Source organism: Palaemon carinicauda, chromosome 33, assembly GCF_036898095.1.
Source record: "Palaemon carinicauda isolate YSFRI2023 chromosome 33, ASM3689809v2, whole genome shotgun sequence".
Lineage (NCBI taxonomy): Eukaryota > Metazoa > Arthropoda > Malacostraca > Decapoda > Palaemonidae > Palaemon > Palaemon carinicauda.
In genome coordinates this window covers 22,950,427-22,969,819 of record NC_090757.1, presented here as the reverse complement: position 1 = coordinate 22,969,819, position 19,393 = coordinate 22,950,427, and the positions used below count along the sequence as shown (strand labels likewise).

Genomic DNA, 19,393 nt, shown 5'->3' with positions numbered 1-19,393 from the left:
TATTATGTAGCACTTTCTTATTGTACAGTACTTTGGAAGTTATTCTTAAATGCAGCAGTAGTAATGTGTGGACTAGTGTAATGATATTGCAGTCATCATTTTAAACATTAATGACTTTGACAGTGAATTCAGTTTAAAGAGATTTCATTATAAATAATACTTTACAAAATTAGCAAAAGATAATGATAGTCTTGACAGGTATTTATAAATAAATCATATCCAGAGCAGTTCATTTAAAATCTTATGCAACCAACATCATGTCTTTATTAGTGCTTTTGATTTTCCAGTTTTTTTATAGCTTTATATATTGAAGCCACTGTATGCAAGTTTACATTGGTTTGGTCAAATGATTTGTTTCGAAAGGATAAATGAAAAATTACAGTAATTCATATTAACATTGAAAATTATCATAATTTCTTGGATTCTTCTATAAACTATTATTCTGTTCATTTCTGTAGTGATGGGAAGTTTCATATAAATGTACTGTATATATGGGAGTTGGGCATGATACTGTCTGTTAACAATTATAATTTATGTAAAATCTTGTATGGCTAATAGTTTATTTTTCACAGATTCTTCAAGTGTTGGGAGTGATGAGGATGCCTATGACGAATGCTCCAAGCCTCCACCTCGTTATAATTATAATGCACTGCGTGCCCAACACTACTCGGATCAGTACCGCCCAGCTAACTCGTCCAATACTACTTCCCCACTAGGTATGTAACTTTTTGAGAATTATGTATTGTACATTCTGTAAATGTATTGAATACAAAAATTAAATTCACATTATGTCACCTTATGCCTATCTCTGTTGCACAGTAACAATGAAAAAATGGCTAAAAAATAAAAATATAAACAAAATTTGTTCCTATACAATTACAAATCAGTCCTTTAGCAGGAGTGCGTTTTCAGCGAAGCTAGAAAACAACTGTTAAAACCTTAACTGGGTAATGGGAGAATCTGGCTTCCGCCGCCCACATGACATGATTCTGATTAGCCACTTCAATTTTTTGGCTGCTGTACAATACTGTACAGATATACTTCTCTGTTGCCTCATAAACTAGCTTTGGTTATCTTTTCTACTATTGCTTTCAGTATTGCACATTGGCTGTCCTGGAGACTTAACCTGTGGATATGTGAGTTTGCCCTTGGAAACCTGGCTGTATCTAAGGCATCTAAATGAGCAAGCTCTTTGTAAGATCTCAATAATTTTGTACTTTTTGCAGGGGACATGACTGTTGGCAGTCATCCCCTTGTGACGAGTGTGTCATAAATCCACTTCAGAGGGTGAAGTTTGGTTAGATGAAGGTTAAAAGATATTCTGCTTTGGACATGGTAATGTCCAAGCTATTGATGAAAAAAACTTTAGAACCTTCTCTTTTGTGCCCTCTTTGGGGTCCTCTAGGGCCGAGGCTTCTGAAGGAAATTGGAAAGAGGTAGGAGACACTGGCTTGTGCTCAGGGACTTCTTTAGGGAATTAAGAATTATTGCCTTCCTCTATTGAGGATAACAGTGCTTTGCCACCCCTTGAAGTTCACCCTATCTCATAGCAACCGATGGCGATGTGTGCGAGGATTTGGACCTGAGGAAGTTCTGGCCTTCCATAGGAATTGATGACAATCCATCTGCAAAGAAGCTTTTGAAGGTGTTGGCTGATGCCAGACATCGAGATCTTTCCATGCTGTGGCCAACTCAACTGCTCATCCACCTGCTGAGGAGGAAGCTGAAAGACAACATTTGACGAGTCCTCGCCTGCTATTGGTAAGATCTTATTTCCTCTCTTCCTACAGTGTCATTGCTGGCTCTGAAGCCTAGTAAGTGTATGCACCCTCCTTTCCCTTTCAAGCAGTCCTGTATCTTTGACATCATCTGTTCTGGAATTTTTGGATACAATCCTTGCTGTTCTGATGAAGCTGCCAGCAAAAAACATTTGGCCAATGTCTTGTGAGAATTTGAACTTCCTCTCCATGCAGTCACGTGAGAGGCAGTGGGGTACCAAATACTAACCCCGACCAGGAAAGTGGATCAGTACAGGCATTCATGAGCCTACTACCAGTACTCTTATGGGGCTGAGCACGGGGTGAATGGTACTGCCCTCTTCCAAGAGTTTCAGGCATCAAGATCACCGCTTAGGAAGACAACAGCTAAGCAGAAGGATCATGGTGGAGCATACAATCTATGAGCTCTTTCCTCACTCGAGTACAATGATGACGTCAGCAGGCCTCAACACTGTCACTGAGACTGGATCTCTACATGCTCCATCACCAAATAATTGGTCTCCACGCATTTGGACACCACTCGATATCATCGAGTGAGCTGCTGCTTCTCATTGCTCTAGGTCAGTCTATCGAGATCCCTCCATGCACAAGGATCTTACTATGTGCTGAAACTGGTTCACGTCATAAAATATTTGTGTGCCGAGACTTTTCATAGTGTAGTCTCTGAGGGCATAAGGGCTAGAGACACCTGTCTCTCAGAAGAGTCAGACCTACATGATGTTGTCCCTTCTTTAGGGTATCGCCTGTCCCATTCTCAGTCTGGTATGTGAATACTCTTGTGAAAGAGGAAGAGTTCCAAGATGACGTCCACCCAAAGGCACCTGATTCTAGGCGAGATTCAGCAAAAGCTGAGAATCCCAAGACAGAATCTATGTTAGTCAAGGTACTGGCACTCATTTTGTGAGTTCAATGACTTTGGGGAGTCAACTGTGGCTTCCATCAAAGGAGAAATGACATCCATTAATAGGGTCACAGACCCTCCACTTTCACAAATTGAACCAGCAGTGAGCACGAGGGACTACACAGGATTTGGCAAACCCCGAGACGAAGAAGTACATGTACTTGATCCTGTCAGGCACCAAGTCTGTGACCTTGGTGCAAACAATTAGCTAATCAGGGGGCCCACAGGGTCCTGAAGAGAAGGGATACTTTAGCCACCCAAGCACTTCAGCAGGCAGCTGAGACAGGAGGAGACAGAACACATTTGTTTTGAAGACTACAGCCCTATTCCTGTAGAAAGAGGTAGACGTTATGAAGGTAGATGACCAAGGATTCCCTTTTCTATCGAACAGTTACCTGTTAGGGCTGTGGCCCCTAAAATGCAACTGTATTAATAATACCAACCTTATCGCCCACTGAAGTTGGTGCTGAAGAAGGCTCCTGTGACATCCAAGGCCAAATCTGCACCTCCAGACCTTTCCTCTAAGAAAGGCGTGGACAATGCTTCGTCCTTTTGCCCCAACCTAGCAAGGTCAGGAAAGGGGTAGAGGAAGGAAGGGGACACTGAAGTCTGCTTTCCTCTCCTTACAGCTGTAACGAGCGAGCTGTTGGGTATTGTGGCAGCAGCATGGACCGGAGAGCTGGGGGGTGTTAGTCCTCCTGGATGGACACCACCTGATGTTCGTGAACTCTTGTCCTCCCCTTACTTAGGCCCTAGAGGCAGATGTAAAGGAAGAGTGTTCTAGAAGTTGTACAGGACAGTTCTCCAGGCTTTTACAGTTGTCTTTTCATGAAGTCAACTGGGGCTAGAAGCAGGTCGTCAGTATCTCTCCACTGAATGAGTTTGTTCTTCAAACACCATCTCAAGATGGAGATGCCAAGCACTGTACAAGCTGTCATCAGGAGATAAAACTTGTTTCATGTAGATCTGAAGTATAAGTATTTTCAAGATACCCACTCTTTGGGCCTACAGAAGTACCTTCACTTTGTCCTCAAGGAGTAGTTTATCAGTTCAAATCTCTGTGCTTACCTCTCCCAAACTGTTAATGCCAATTTCTTCTTGGGCACACTTGATTTGGATTTGTTTGCCAAGTTATCTAAATGACTGGCTAATTCTGATCTCCCCAAGGATCGAGACACTTCTTTCCTTTATACAACTGTCTAGCGATCATGGTCATTCAAGAAAAGACCAGTTTCATTCTCAACCATAGTATGACCTGGGTAAGCTGTTGGACAAGACAGCAATGAGAGTCTTCCTATCAGACAACTGCATAAGCAGACTTGGGGTAGAAGTGCAACCGTTTTATTTGCAAACAAAAACTTCTAGTTCAGTATTGGAAAAGCTCTTAACTCGCGGGTCCCTCCATCATCGATCGCTCCTATGGCGTCTGAAGCATCTATCATTGATCAGCAGTCAGTGATCCCCATTACTGTCTGGTTCTGATGAAAAAAAAAGTATTGGATGATCTAGCTTGGCGGCTAAACAACGAGAATCACATTAGAGGAAATTCACTTGTCTTGTAATCTCCGGAAATCCTGCTGTTCAAAGACGCATCCAAGGAGGAACCAGAACACCTGGAGAAGAAGATTCCCCAAAGAAAAACAGCTAGATATCACAATCTGCTAGAAATGCAAGCAGTGCTGCTATCAACAGTTTCATTGGGTACTTGGTAGTATCGACGAGCGACAACAATACATATGTCAACTAACAAGGGCCACTTTTTCAGACCCTAGGCATTGGCAAAGCAGGGGTGCACTTGGGAATTCAACCACTGTAGAGTTATCAGCAAATTTCCTTTTAAGCAAAAGGAATATATATTAGAAGATATGCTTAGTTGCCAGGGACAGGTGGTGGGATTGGAACGGTCTTCACATTCCCATGTAACAGAAAGGTTCTTTGCTCTTTGAGGTTTGCCATCGATCGACCTGTTTATTATGCAGCTGAACAAGAAGCTGGTATTTTGCTTGCCAGTTCCAGAAGCATCAGCGGCATTAGAGAATGCCTTCCAACAACTGTAGTACAACATGAATGTGTACACCTGCCCGATTTGCTGACTAATCACCAAACTGTTGATGGTATCAGATCTCGGATAACCATGGTAGTTCCCAAGTGGTCACATGCTGAATACAATCCAGACCTGCTCATGCTCCTTGTTGAGGTACTGAGAGAACTAGCCCTATGGCCTATCCTCCTCTGTCAATCCCTCAATTCGGTAGCTTCCCTTGCTCTTCACGGCACCATCTAGTATATCCTCTGAGTGAAAGGCTGTTTGTGGTGTAAAGTACTGCACAAAAGTCGATACCTGCAAAGGTCCTCTGCAGCTGTCTACTAAGTGAAGTGGGCAATCTTCTGCATTTGGTGTTGTAGAAGGGGTACTTCTCCAGTTGGAGCCTCTGCAATTAATTGCAAGATTTCCTAGGCCACCTTCGTTGAGAGAAGCTCCTCTCAGTCTATGCAGTGAAAGGTTATCGCTCTGCCTTAAGCCAGACCTTCAGACTTAAGGGGTTAGACCTTCCCTCTTCATGAGAATTGTGTATGCTTATGAGGAGCTTCAAACAGTTTTGTCTTCCTTAGGAACTCTAACTTCCAGCATGGGACATTGCTCAAGTTTTCAGGTCTCTCAAGCAGGGCCTGTACAAGCTGATGATACAGGTGTCAGGTAGGGAGTTAACCCTCAAAACTAGATCCCTTCTAGCCTTGGCCTCAAGAAGTGTGTAGGCAAACTGCATTCCATTTTTATGTCAGTTATACTAAAGGATGGAAAAGGCTCACCTTTGTACCTTATATCATAGCCAAGACCCAGAACCCAGCCATTCATGAGTCGAGGTTTGAGTTCTCCAACTTTTCCTTACAAGAAGTTACCAGTGAAGATCAGGATGATGTAGCACTACAGCTCTACCTGAAGAGGACTCGGCATCAGGGGGTTTCTCAGCACAGGATGGGTTAAGAAGATACATCCGAGAATACTTTTTTTTTCCGACTTCGTGAAATGATCAGATGTCGTGAAATGATCAGATGTGCTTATCCTGCAACTACTGACTTGTGTCAGAAGTATTAATAGTTGATCTACCTTACCCGTCAAGAATAACCTGCCAATGGCACAGGTCTTGATGGCAAGAGTTTGGAAACATCTGACAACTTTCACCGGCCACTACTTATATGAATATACCAACAGGTTCCTGGATATCATTATCCCTGATCCAATGGTCGCTGCTCAACAGGTTGTGATGTGAACATAGCTCCCTCACCAGACAGGAAGCATCCTGTTCAAGGTAGCAGCTGTGACATCAAGTCTAGAATGATATGAAAGAATGTCTAATCTTTTGTCTCCTCCCTTGAGGTGCAGCAGTTATGTGCTGGACTGGATGCTAGCTAGATGTTGGTAAGGCCCATAATTGAGCAACTTTTCTTTGCAGTTTTGCTTAAAAGTATTTCCTCCTTCCTCTAAAACAAGGGGGAAAATGGACACAAATGTATGCAAACCCATTCCTCATAAATGACCATACATTCAGGCACCAAGTTCTCAACACAGATACAGGCTCTTCCATGACAGTTTACCATTAATTTGTTGGGAACCTAGCCTTACACTTATGACATCTATACCCAGGTCGTTAAGAGTTCGGAGTCATCATCATATCGGCTCCCTTTTACAGGTTCTAGTGCCTTGACATTCCAGGATTTTAATCAGTCAGTTCGGTTATAGGGTTCCTCCCTCCTAAGGATGTCTTCTATTAAAAGACATTGGTTTGTGCGTGTGTAGGAACAAATCATAAATTTTAAAGGTAATTTGTATTTTTCTAAACTATACAAACACGAGTCATTCAAGTTACACTGCCCGCCTCAACCACCCCACTAAACAATGGTGAAAGTGGCTACTCTATGATCAGTTTTGTGGGCGGTGGTTATTTACCACTGACAATTACTACCTCTACTTGTTCAAAATTTTAACGGACGAGTTCCACCTTCACTGACATTGTACTCTTGATTTATATGGAAAAATACAAATTTCTATCTTTAAACAATAGAAAAGTGCATCAAGGTCCATTCCAACAAATTAGCAGTTAGACTGCTGTGCATACCATTTCATTATACTGTAAAATTTACATATTCTGCTGGCACTCCAGCTATCCAGTAGTCAATTTCGTTGCTGATGCCAATGGTTTCCGTGGACAGTACAACCTTAACCCACCTTATGCCCTTACTCAGATTGAAAAGGCACAACTAGAAAAAGCTTTTGCTTCAGGACTTATAGGCACTTGCTCTCAAATTTATTTTCCCTAGAAAGGGAAAGAGGAAAAATGGCCAGACATTCTAACTCTTATTCTAGACTAACACTTCTTGTCTTATGAAGGAGCCAGGTATGCTACTCACACCTGCTGAGCAGCTACCACAGGTCCTAGGGAGAACTTATTGAAGAACTTGTGGATACATTCCCTTAGGTAAGTGGGCTGAATGTTGTCTGGCACTTCCAGACTCCTGCCTTCAAAATTTGTCCCACTGACAGGTTCTTAATAAGGTCTAGTGTTACTCCTATTCCTCCGACTTGTTGAGCGTGAGCATGAGCAAGTTCTTCTGAAGCACAAGGACATGATACAGGCAAAGCTTATCTTCTAAAACCAGAAAGAGATAATGCTCTTGGAGACTTTCTTCTTACATTTTCTTGTGCAGGTTTTGGAGCCGAGGCCTGAAGGGTGTCTGCTTCAGGTAGTATCTTAGTACCCTCGCAGGGCAAAGAAGTAAATCATCCGGATTGTCAATAGCCTCCTGGAGTAAGATGGAGGAGGTCTCAAACCTGGAGTTGTCTATGGCCAGGTTCTTAGTTTTGGCTAAGAACTCTGAAAAAAAAAAGGAAAAGGAGACTTTCTCTATCCCTCAGTATGAGTAACAGTATATGATGATTAGAGGTGAATCTTGCTTACCTGTTTCTGCTGAAGCCAGGGCAAGCACGAAAACAGTTGTCAAGAGTTAGATCCTTGCCTCAGTGGTTCATACGGAGCCTTCTTCATAGAGCAAAGAACATTGGTAAAGTTCTACTTAGGTTGTTTGAGTTTTCTCTGAGGCACCAAAGACTATGGAAAGGCATTCTACTAAGGCTCTGTTACTATCTGAGACTAGAGAGCATTAACTTGATTTTTAGCAGTCCTGGCTTCAGAGCAGGACTGCTGAAAACATTTCATGAGCGTTGATAGCTTCCATGAAGACAACAGGTCTAGGCAATTCAGCCTAAAGACTTGGCTCAAGGCTGAGCGATAGCTTTTCACCTCTTTGATTGAGAGGTGCTTCTTTTTCCACAGGTAGAAGAGGAAGTCCACTCCTCGTAAAGAGGCTCTATCGGATTAGCATACCTTTAATGACACAAATTACAGAAAATGGCCCACTTGCCCTGGTAGACTACCGCATAGAATTTTCGGAGATATCTAGACATCAGTGAAAAACCTTTCGCTCAGAGATGATGGATAGTCTCGACCCGGGAAGAGAGAGGAAAGTTATCATGTTGTAGTGCCTCTGTTAGTGTGGCAGGCAAAGCAGGTTGGTCCTTTACACCTCGTATTAGGCTAAAGGTCAGAAAAGCATCAACGTCTAGTTTGTCGTGCTTATGTTGGAAGTCAACCTCTAGAGCTGCTGTCTAATCCAGGACCCGTGAGCTTTATGTCGAGCTTTGATATGAACATATCTATTGTTGGGAACCTCACAGAGTTAGGAGGCTCATATGAGAGAGCTTGCTTTGCTAATTTGCAGGGATGCTGTGAAACTATCTCCTTCCTTGTTAATATATGTCACTAAAGTGATGAACAGCCATGGTTACTGAATGGCCCATTAGTCAGTTGATATGATTGGAGCATCAGAAGCGCTGCCTTGGGTTTCAGAAGGCTGATATTCAAACTCTTCTCTTTGTTTGACCAGCATCATCTGGCGATCACGTTTGTTGTGTGTGCTTCCCAACCTTCCTTTGACACATCCATAAACAGAAGCATCTCCGATGGTGAATATGCCAAAGAGGTTCCCTCTAAGGAGTCATTATCTTTCAGCCCCCATTCAAAATATTCCCTTACTTTCTGTTCTACGGGAACTAGATGTTTGGAAAATCATTGGCTGCTGACCAATATCTCTTCAGGTACCACTGAAAAGATTGTTGGTCTAGACACCTGTATATGTGTGGTACAAGCTTTCCCAGGGATGTGAGATACCCTAATAGCTGTTGTCATTGTTGAGCCGGTAGATGGTGCATGTGTAGGAAAGATCGTGCTATTCTTCCGAGTCTGCTGATGCAGTTGTTGAAGGGGAATATTCTTCCCACCTCCGTATCAATGAGCATCCATGGATACTCCATCCTCTGCTTGTGCTTGAGTGTGGACTTCTAGATTTACCACATTACTAGATTGAGACAAAAGTCGAGAAGCTTATCTCGATGCTGAAGTAGTTTCCGAGACAAAGACAGTAGCACCCAATCATTTATATCCTAAGACGTATCTTATTGTGACCCCAGTTTGGGACGAGTGTAAACACAAGAGCACACGAGGAGGGATGTGGGGGTGACGGTCTGAGGATTTAACAGAGGAACTTTCTTCAACATCCATTGACTGCCATTTGAAAGTATGCATCTCTCAGATCCAGAGAGAGCATAAATTCATTTCTCCTGATGCCCTCTATCTCCATCTTGAACGAGGCTTGTAATACATGCGCATTCAGGCAGGAGAGTTTCATGGCTGGTCTCTAATCCTAGTTGACTATTCCATGAGGAAAAGACACCACTGTAGAAACCTGGGGCTCTGTCCCGTACAAGGTACTGCATGACTTGTCCCCCCCCCCTTCTTCACCTTTGATTGAAGAGCGAGATCTTATTCCTAGCTCGGGTTGTAAAGGTTTATACAGTAGTTAGGAAAAATACAAATTACTTTAAAATTTGTGCTTTGATCCTACATGCATGCAAACCCTCATCCTATAAAAGGATTCTCATCCTAAGGAGGGAGGAGGCCTTTATGACCAAGCTTCCTGGTTTAAAATCCCTGGATGTGGGAATACTTTGACCTGGGGAGGTGTGAAAGTGTCAACTCCTGTCTACCTCCCATCCCCTGAGCCTGAGAAGATTCTCAGGTGATAGGCTAGGATTTGTCTGGTGACATACGTTCACTGATGAACCTATATCCTAAAATGATATGTCAGAAAAGTGTGGTCAGTTTAAGTAACAGAGAGGGTTTTCACACATTTATGTACGTCCTTCCCATCATACTGAGGATGGGGGATATATTTCTATATCTACTAGTATAGAAAAATTTCTGTATGAAACCTACATCAGTGTCCGATTCAATGAATAATAGCGCTGCACCCAAAGAGAGGAAAGAGGAATAAGGAAACCACCTTACCTCTTCTCTTATCCTCGAGTTGTCACAACCGCTGTGTTAGATGAGATGCTTCTTATCCTATGAAAGAGCTAGGTTTGCAACACAACCTGATGAGCAGCTACCACTGGTCCTAGTGAAAATTAATCCAAAGACTTGTGTGCATACCCCTGCAGAGGGCTGTGAATGTTGTCTGGTATTTCCAAACTCCAGCTTCACATACTCGACTTACTGACAGGTTCTTCATAAAGTCTGACCAATCCCTTTGAATTCATGAGCGTGAGTGGGTTCTTTCATATCCTCAGCTGAAGGAGGATACGCTCTTATAATTTCTCAAAGCCAAAAGATTATGGTATTCTTGGGAGATTTGTATCAACAAACAGGGTTGTAGCTCTGGTCTGCTGGGTTGTGTCCGCTGGAAATGTCTTGAAGTTCCCCTACGTACTTGTCAGAGGGTAACACAAAGATAGTCTTTTAGTCGGATGTCTATCTGATGCTTGCCTTAAAAGTTCATAGGGGCCTTCTGGGGGAACTGCGTAACTCTGGTATTGTCCCACAAAGATGGTTTCAAGTTAACTGCGGCAGGGTATCATTCTCTCTCCTTCACTAACTCTGCAATTATTACCGACATTATACTCCTCTGAATTCTTAGTAAAGCAAACCTTCTTTTTCTGTACTTTTTGTTCACAAGATTTTCCGATTATCTTTTTCTCTTTGGCATAATTAAATTCTTGCTGAAACAAAGAAAAACAGATGTAAAAGTAACCGAATGTCAGAGTTCAAACTCAACCATGTACTCAGAGGTTTCTGGTCGCATTGAAGGGCAGAAAGCTGATAACTTGCTGTCTTGTGACTCTTAGAATCTCTACAGATGCCATTGCTCATAATTTGTTTGATATTAAAATGGACTGTTATAATTATCAATATTTATGATAAGAAATACTGCATTTAATTACACGGATCAATGGTTTTGGCTCTTTGAGTTACTGTATTTTTACTAGTAACTGTGAAAGTAAGAGGAATTTAATATTTCCTACTCACATTCCCCATTGCCATACAAAGTTCCATGAATTTTTTCAGGATTTTGTTTATTGCCCAATATTCCCATATAATAGCTTACTGGCCTGCTCTCTAAGATTGAATCAGCTAGAGCCTTTTTATAACTTTTTTAAGCTGCCATGTCTACAGAGCCATGTTTTAGTTATCTGTATAAAAATTTGTTTTGGGATGTGTTTATCAGGCTTATGTACCTCGTAATGAAGACAGAATAGTGGGTATTGGTTGAGCATGACTTCTATCTCAGTGCATCCAGTTAGTTCCAGAATCTGTGCATATAGAATCTGATATTTCCAGGAGACCTAATATTGTTTCAAAACTGGGAAATATGTGAAAATGTTGTTTACCAGAGATGGCTCTAACATAACAGCTAGGACTTATTAAAGAAGAGGCGAGATAAATACTGCTTTATATATTTGTATTTTAGTGATCAGTCTCAGGTTTTTGCTGTGAACAAACCTGGTTCTCAGACTACTAGAAGCGTATGAAAGCCCTGCTTATTTTATCCAGCATGTTTTTGTTGATCTCGGTTGTGTATAAAACATTGCATCACTTGCAGTTGTTCATCATCAACAGGGAAGACAGGTATATTCTGAATTTCTGATTCGGTTTTGTTTGATTACTATGAATTTTTTCTTGTATTTATTTGTAAAAACAAGTGCCTTACATGTTGAAGAATGGTTTTCTATAAAATATGATGCATTGGCGGTAGGGTATGGGCGAAATGACAGCATCATTAGTGTATACACTATAGGTCGACCAAGTGTTCTGTTGATGTTGTTGTATGGGCTTGTAAGTGTCCAATTTTGTACCAGTATAGGGGGGTACAATCCATTCTGATTAATACTTGGTCCCCATCATCATCTTGAGGTTTTTGCTATACAGTAATGTCATTATTGAGAAGATTAATAATAATAATAATAATATTTATTAAGGGATTTTGACGTAGGAAAAATCTATTTCTGGGCGGGAGACCCGTGCCGCCCAGTGAAATGCTCCTTTAGCACCATTTCTAAGGTATATAACTGCTATATATTACCAGAGAAAAAATTGCATGGGAATGCCAGGTTGAACCCAGCTCGCTCACCTGTATAAGGTGTCGATATAATACTGGGGCGTGAAAATTCACAACCAGAGGCCTCGCACCATTTAGATATCTCCTGTCAAAATCCCCGAACAGCGAGGTGCCGTTCAACATCGTACTACTACTAGCAATCCCAGGCCAGTGACGTCACTCCTTTATTAGCACGCAATTTGATAACCGTTTTTTGTCTGGTGTGTGTATTTCGCTGGTTTTTCTCTGGATTTACCTCAAGATGTCCGACTCCACTGTCACTACATCTAAGTTAAGTACCAGATCTATGAGTTTTGAGATTTTGGAGGGGGCCTTGCCCTTTTTTGTTTATATTATTCAGCTTATTATTCACGACCTTGCTGGGTCTCTCTCGGGCGGCTCCTTCCTCTCTCTCTCTCTCGTTCGTTCTTAACAATTTTCAATAAGTCCTCCATACTGATTGTTTCTCGTTATGAACTTTATGGATTGCCACGGTTCACACACCGTATCATTTTATTTTGTCCTGTTTTATAATAACAGTTATTTCATATTCATGTGCGTATTTTTGGAGGTTGGCATGCCTGATCGCCATCGGCGTTCTTTTCCATATATCATATCTTGGCTTATTTACGTTCGCACGCCACGGACTCGCTTATTACTAGCTAACCTGCAACCCTAGTTAGGAAAGCAGGATGCTAAAAGCCCAAGGGCTCCATCAGGGAAAAATAGCCAAGTGAGGAAAGGAAATAAGGAAACAAACTACACGAGAAGCAAGGAACAATACAATTAAAGTACAGAAAACAACATTAATATAAATCTTTCCTGTATAAACTGTAAAAACTTTAAAAAACAAGGGGAAGAGAAATACAATAAGATAGAACAATGTGCTAGAGTGTACCCTAGCTATAAAAAACAAGAAGAGAAATACAGCAAGATAAACAATGCGCTAGCGTGTACCCTCATGCAAAAGAACTCTACCCCTAAGACAGTGGAAGACCATAGTATTGTATAAAGGCTGAGGAAGACGAACCATAAGACTTCTAGCGAGGGATAACCACCCCAACCGCTAATTAGTGGGAGGGGTTGGGGGTTGCCGGCTACTGCGCTCACTCCCATACCTGGGCTGAGCACCCACTTAGCTTGCAGGCAGGACTTTCTTGGGGGATAGGTGCTGACGGGCTATCTGTATAAATAGCTCTAGGTTTGTATCATTAGGAAAAATACAAATTACTTCTAAATTTGTCATTTGTTCCATTACTCTATACAAGTCCTTGCTATTTATAGGGGATGACTTGCCTGTTAGGAGGGTGGAAGACCGTGCTAACTGGGTCTTGGCATTTAACCCTGGGTTCTCTCCTTACGATATAGATTGTAAATGGTAGGAACCCTACACCTCGCTAAAACTGTTGTGCTAGGGGCCTCTGCAAGCTGTGTGTTTGTGACACTAACAATATGGGTATGTGTTCTCCAAGTTATAGGAATCAGAGTACTTGGGGATGCAACAAGTAATATATTCTATACTAGATTACACAAGGGAAATGGTTCTAACCTGGAGAGGGGCGAGGCCAGCTGTGCTGAGGACCCGGGTCCTGATTCCCCAAGGGAGGAAATGTCAAGGGAAGAAGCCAGTCATTCTTGCGCATTCTTCCCATAATAACCTGAGTTAATCTTAGCCCCCAATCTGCTACTTGTCTATAAAGGAGCTTGAGGTATTTAGACCAGTTGCTTTGCATCCACCACGGGACAAATGGAAACAGTTTCCATGCTTCTGTGGGTTACGTCTTGCAGGTAGTGGGCGGTGAAGGTCGTCCATCGTCCAACACTTCCACACGCCCGCTTGCAATACCTGGGTTACAGAGTAGTTCTTTTTGAACGCCAGGGACGTTGCAATGCCCCTGACGTCATGAGCTCTGGGTCTTCGTGATGGAGGGTCAGGATTTATTTTAAGATCTATGACCTTGAGAATCCGTGACAAGATGGTTTTTTATGGCCCTCCTCTTGATGACAATGAGTGCCGACACACGGGGCGAGCCACTGCTGTTCTTTTGAGGTGTAACACCTCAGACTCCTCACTGGACAAAGTACCAGTTGGTCTGGGTCACTGGTCACAGAACAAAGGCTCTCATTCCTGAAACCCATAAATCTGGATCCAGTACTCCTGGATTTTGAGTCTTGGTAATAAACTCCCAAATGAAGCTGAGAATTACTTCTCCTCATGTTCTGGAATGGGCGACGTCGTAAGAAAAAACCATGCAGTTCTCATAACTCCCTTGGCCGAACTCAGCGCAAGTAGGAATACCGTCTTCAAAGTAAGGTGGTGATCTGTTGTTTCCTGGCGTAATAGTTCATAGGAAGTGCCCCTCAAGGATTGGAGGCCTCGACCCCAAGTTCCAAGGACGAGGTCTAACTTCTGACTGGGGGGCAGATAATCTCATGACTTCATATAAGGAGAGAAAGTTGCAATGTGAAGGAAATACAGTATCTACTCCTTTCAGTTTAAAGGAGAGACTCAAGGCTAAGCAGTAGCCTTTTACTGCCAAACCCAATGAGCATTTCCTCCCGAAGGTACAAAAGAAACTTCGTTATTGTTAGAGTAGTGGCCTGCAGGGGAGTGATACCCCTTCCACGACACCAACCACAGAAGACAGTCCACTTAGCCTGGTAGAATGACGCTGAAGAGCGTCTGAGGTGTTCAGCCATCCTCTTCGCAACTCATTGCGAAAATCCTCCGATTGAGGTGCTGAACAGTCTCCAGGCGTGCAGTCAAAGCGAGGCTACGGTCTTGTGAAAAATGTTCATGTGTTTGTTTGAGTGTCTCAGTTTGTGGAGGGAAGTTCCCTCGGAAGCTCCGTCAGGAGCTGCAGAAAGTCTGGGAACCACTCTGCGTGATGCCATAGTGGAGCTATCAGTTTCATTGATAAGTTCTTGCTTTCTGACCTTGTTGAGGACTTTCTCATCAGATAAAATGGGGGAATGCGAACACATCGATGTCCCAACGTTGACGTGTTGTTGGAATGCATCTTGCCAGAGCCTTGGGATCCGGGACTGGGGAGCAGTAGAGCAGGAGAAGAGAAGCCAACAAAGGAATCTTTGGGGGAGCTGGCCATGGATGAAGAAAGGGAAGGGCTCCTGTCACCGATTGTCTCATTACCCTAAACAAAAGTGTGCTCAACTAGGGAGAATCCCTCCTACCTGTGGAGCTGGAGGGAGGATCCCTCCGTGACCAGAAGCCCTATGCCTGGGAACCTGTAAAGAAGGGTTAGCTTCCTTGCCTGGCAAGTGGGCACTGATCTAACATCTGAGGTTTTGCTGGCTCTGTTCCCTCAAAATTGGTGGCTGCCTGGCAGATGGGGCACTGATCTAACTGTTGGGGGTTTTGCCAGGCTCTGTTCCCTCAAGTGGTGGCCTGCTTCTGTACCTCCTTCGGTGGGCGACGAGCGCTTGTGAGCAGTTGTTCTTGGGGACTGGTGAGAGGGTGAGCGCTGCCTTGGCGAAAACCTAAGAGGCGAGTGCCAAAAGGAAGACTCGAGAACTCTCGGAGAGAGACGCTCCCGTCAGCCCTAGGGGCTCGTCTGATAATCTGCAGATCGTCATGCCTCAAGTGAAGGTCTCTCCGAGGCGGGAGACTATCACTCATCACCTGATGGGGAGGTGACGAAAGCTTGTTCGAAGACGAGTGATGAGATGGCGTTGGATCATGAGCACCTGACGAGTAAGCGAACAGCTGGTGAACCATGCGGAGCTGTCGAAAGTCGAGCAGCTGGCGAGTTAGACAAGTCACGCGTAATGGCGAGCAGCTTGCGGGTCCTACGTAGATGACTGGTGAACAGCTGATGTGTGACGATAACCCGAAGGCTCAGTGTGACGATTTAGTGGTTTGCGGACAGTGGCCTGATATAGCACGCAGACTACCTAGTGTCTGAATGGCGACCACACTCCAAAAGTCACTTCACAAAAAGATAAAAACGGTGGAATACTCAGGAATCTGGGCAAAAGGCAAACAGTCAAGAGAACTGGACACCACCCCTCGATTTTTTGTACTGGGCAAGGAGACCCAGCTAGAATCTCAAATTTCCCTATTATCTTTTCTTGGGTTCCCCGTCTCTCTCTGTGCAGTGCTATACACAGAGTCCTAAATAAGAGGAGCAGTATACTTTCCAAGTAAGATCTCTTCAAGCTGTAAACTTTAAGAACATTTGGAGAAAGGGAAAAATGTAAATTAACTCTAAGCTGGAACTATATTGAAAGAAAAAAAAATTACCCCCCCCAAACAAAGTTGACAAATACATTAATGGTAAAATTTCTATTGCAAGACAAAACTAGTATCCCTCTTCATTTCAGTCTTAACTAGATTAAGAAATATTTTTTAAAATATATATAAAATTCACATATGTACTGTACACACATAAGAATACAAATCATCAGGAAGAGGTTACAGTATCGAGTCAGTCACCCACAAAAAACAATAACAATATAAGCTACAAAAAATCCTCCTTTAAATTACCATCCCATAGGGTTCCAGATACAAAACACAAATGTTAACAGCAACCAAACTTGGCAAACAGCAGCCAACCTTGTAAGTCATAGTCAAGACAAAGTTCTAAGTTTGTGACATCAGAAAACTTCAAGCTTGAAGAACCCCACCATATTACAGTTCACCATCTATACAGTGAGTTAACAGGGTCTGGACATAAATCTCCGACCTACTGATAAAAGATTCTCAATCATACGAATGCCCCTCAGTAAATCATTGCTTGCCTTCACCTTGCACTTTCAAATTCCTATACAGTGCCCTGTCGTTGGCAGGATACTCGGTTTTTTCCTCATTTAAGCACTGATACCTTACATGACAACTGGATTGAAATTAAAAGGGCATCAAAAGCAGAGGGAGTCCTAATCGCTCTCTCCGCCTATCTTTAATAGGTTCCACAGAATTCTTTAATTCAGATAATTTATCCAAGTAACCCAGTTTTTTTTGACAATCTTCATCTTATAAGAAATTTCTAGCTTATGATCCCTGCTGAGTGCAGGGCACTGTCATTCTAAAAATAACAAAAAAAAAGGGGGTTCATGAAACAAATGGACAAAGGGCTTACAATAATTAAAGTAATATTATAATTTGAACTTTGTAGTTTCCCTAGATACAAAGAAAATTAAGGTTTATTCACATAAACCCCTTATCATTATTAGAACATGAGCCCGGAGGCTCTGGGTTTCGGACCTTTACAGGACTGAACAGGCTTCTCCTTACAGTAGGGAGTAGAATGCCCAGGGTGATGTGGAATTATAAACCCGATGACCCCGAAATTGGAACGTCTGTACAATTACTTCTGAGTGGGAACCTGTTCTGACCGAGTCAAGAGAAGAAAGACGTTGGTCTCTAGAAGACCTCTGGATCTGAGTCTCTATGGGGGCCTCACTTGCGGATGAGAGAGACTATCATCTGCAGGAAAGACTCCTCGGGCTTTGCTCCACTGCCGACGGAAGAGTAAGCTCAGCATGGGGGAGAGCGTAGTCTTTTCCGTTGGCTGAGTACTGTATGGCTGTTGGTCCATTGCCTCATGAAGGAGTGTGGAGTTGAGCTGAAAAACCTAAATTACAAATACTGCTGCAGTTAGTAATTACTGAAGGAAACCATTTGAGAGCGCAACCTCACCAGTGTAACGGGAAAGGTGTTCCCCCGCAGTTATCTGCCAGCCACCCGCCCAAGTAACTTGTGAAGAAGAGCGAGACCTTAAGCTCTGGGAAGGCTGTAACCAGTCTTTCTCCACGAACTCGCGGGAGATCGCGACGTTAACATCCGAACTGAGAATGAGTATCCACATGAAGACGACTCCCCTTACGGCAGAGGCAGAGTCATTCGGAAGACCACCAGCCTACAGATTGGCGACCAAGGGGGGAAAGATGGTAAGAAAAGGTTTTCCATCCTTGAGAACCTGCCGCACCATGCTGTCATACAAACAGCAACATCGCTGAAAAGAAAGCTTAAATACAGTGATACCTCGGTAGTCGAACGACTCTATACTCGAACAATTCGGAGTTCGACCAAAATTTTCGAGAAATTTTTGCTGCGGTGCTCGACCAAAAATTCGGTACTCGACCAGCCGAACACGTGACGACCGCATGGGCTTTGTGATGATCGCGCCATCTCGGCCACTCTCGCTTGTTCGGGAAGCATCAGTTCTCTCGAGAGCGTCACTCAGACAACGCGCGATCAGCATTCGTTGTGATTTAGTGATTTTCAGTGCTTTTAATTGCTTTTTTAGCTTTCATAATGAGTCCCAAGAAAGTAATGAGTGTTAAGGGGAAGGAGAAGAGGAAAACAGTGCGAACAACGATCGAGTTGAAGAAGGAAATTATAGCGAAATATGAGAATGGTGTACGAGTGTCCGATTTAGCGGTAGAATACGGAATGGCGAAGTCGACCATTTCTACGTTTTTAAAGCATAAAGAAATGATTAAGAAGGCGAATGTTGCAACGGGAGTTACGGCGGTAACTAAGCAAAGGCCACAAGTGATTGAGGAGATGGAAAAGTTGCTTTTAATATTTATTAAAGAAAAACAGTTGGCCGGGGAAAGTGTTAGTGAAGCGTTCATTTGTGAAAAAGCGTTGCATATCTATGAAGAATTAGTGAAGAAAAGTCCGAGTACCAGTGAAAGTGATTCATTTACATTTAAAGCGAGCAGGGGTTGGTTTGAAAAGTTTCGTAATAGAACAGGTATTCATCGTGTTACTAGGCATGGGGAGGCAGCTAGTTCGGATCAAATTGCAGCCGATAAATACGTGGGGGAATTCGATCGGTACATAAATGAACAAAATTTGATCGCACAACAAGTCTTTAATTGTGATGAGACTGGGTTATTTTGGAAGAAAATGCCAGCCAATACGTACATTACCAAGGACGAGACGAAGATGCCAGGTCACAAGCCAATGAAAGATAGGCTAACATTGTTGCTGTGTGCAAATGCAAGTGGCGATTGCAAGATCAAACCCTTGTTAGTGTACCACTCGGACAACCCCCGGGTGTTCAAACGAAATAATATTTGTAAAAGTGCACTACCAGTTATGTGGCGCTCGAACACTAAATCTTGGGTCACAAGACAATTCTTTACTGAGTGGATAAACGAAGTGTTTGCCCCCCAGGTTAAGGCTTACCTCATTGAAAAGAGCTTGCCAATGAAATGTCTTCTGGTTATGGACAATGCTCCTGCACATCCTCCAGGT

The 19,393-nt window shown here is 43.0% G+C and overlaps 1 protein-coding gene and 1 long non-coding RNA gene across 4 annotated transcripts in view; one reads left to right on the top strand and one right to left on the bottom strand.

The window, feature by feature from the left end:
* LOC137625892 (uncharacterized) overlaps window positions 1-19,393 on the bottom strand; it is an 81,421-nt gene that overhangs the window by 14,318 nt on the left and 47,710 nt on the right. The window lies entirely within an intron of this gene.
* Window positions 1-19,393, top strand: part of LOC137625891 (neurogenic protein big brain-like) — a 142,391-nt gene that overhangs the window by 114,904 nt on the left and 8,094 nt on the right. For both annotated transcript variants that reach the window (XM_068356847.1, XM_068356846.1), the window contains exon 6: window positions 573-716. In XM_068356847.1, coding sequence (XP_068212948.1) covers window positions 573-716 — 144 coding nt within the window. The remainder of the gene's footprint in view (window positions 1-572; window positions 717-19,393) is intronic.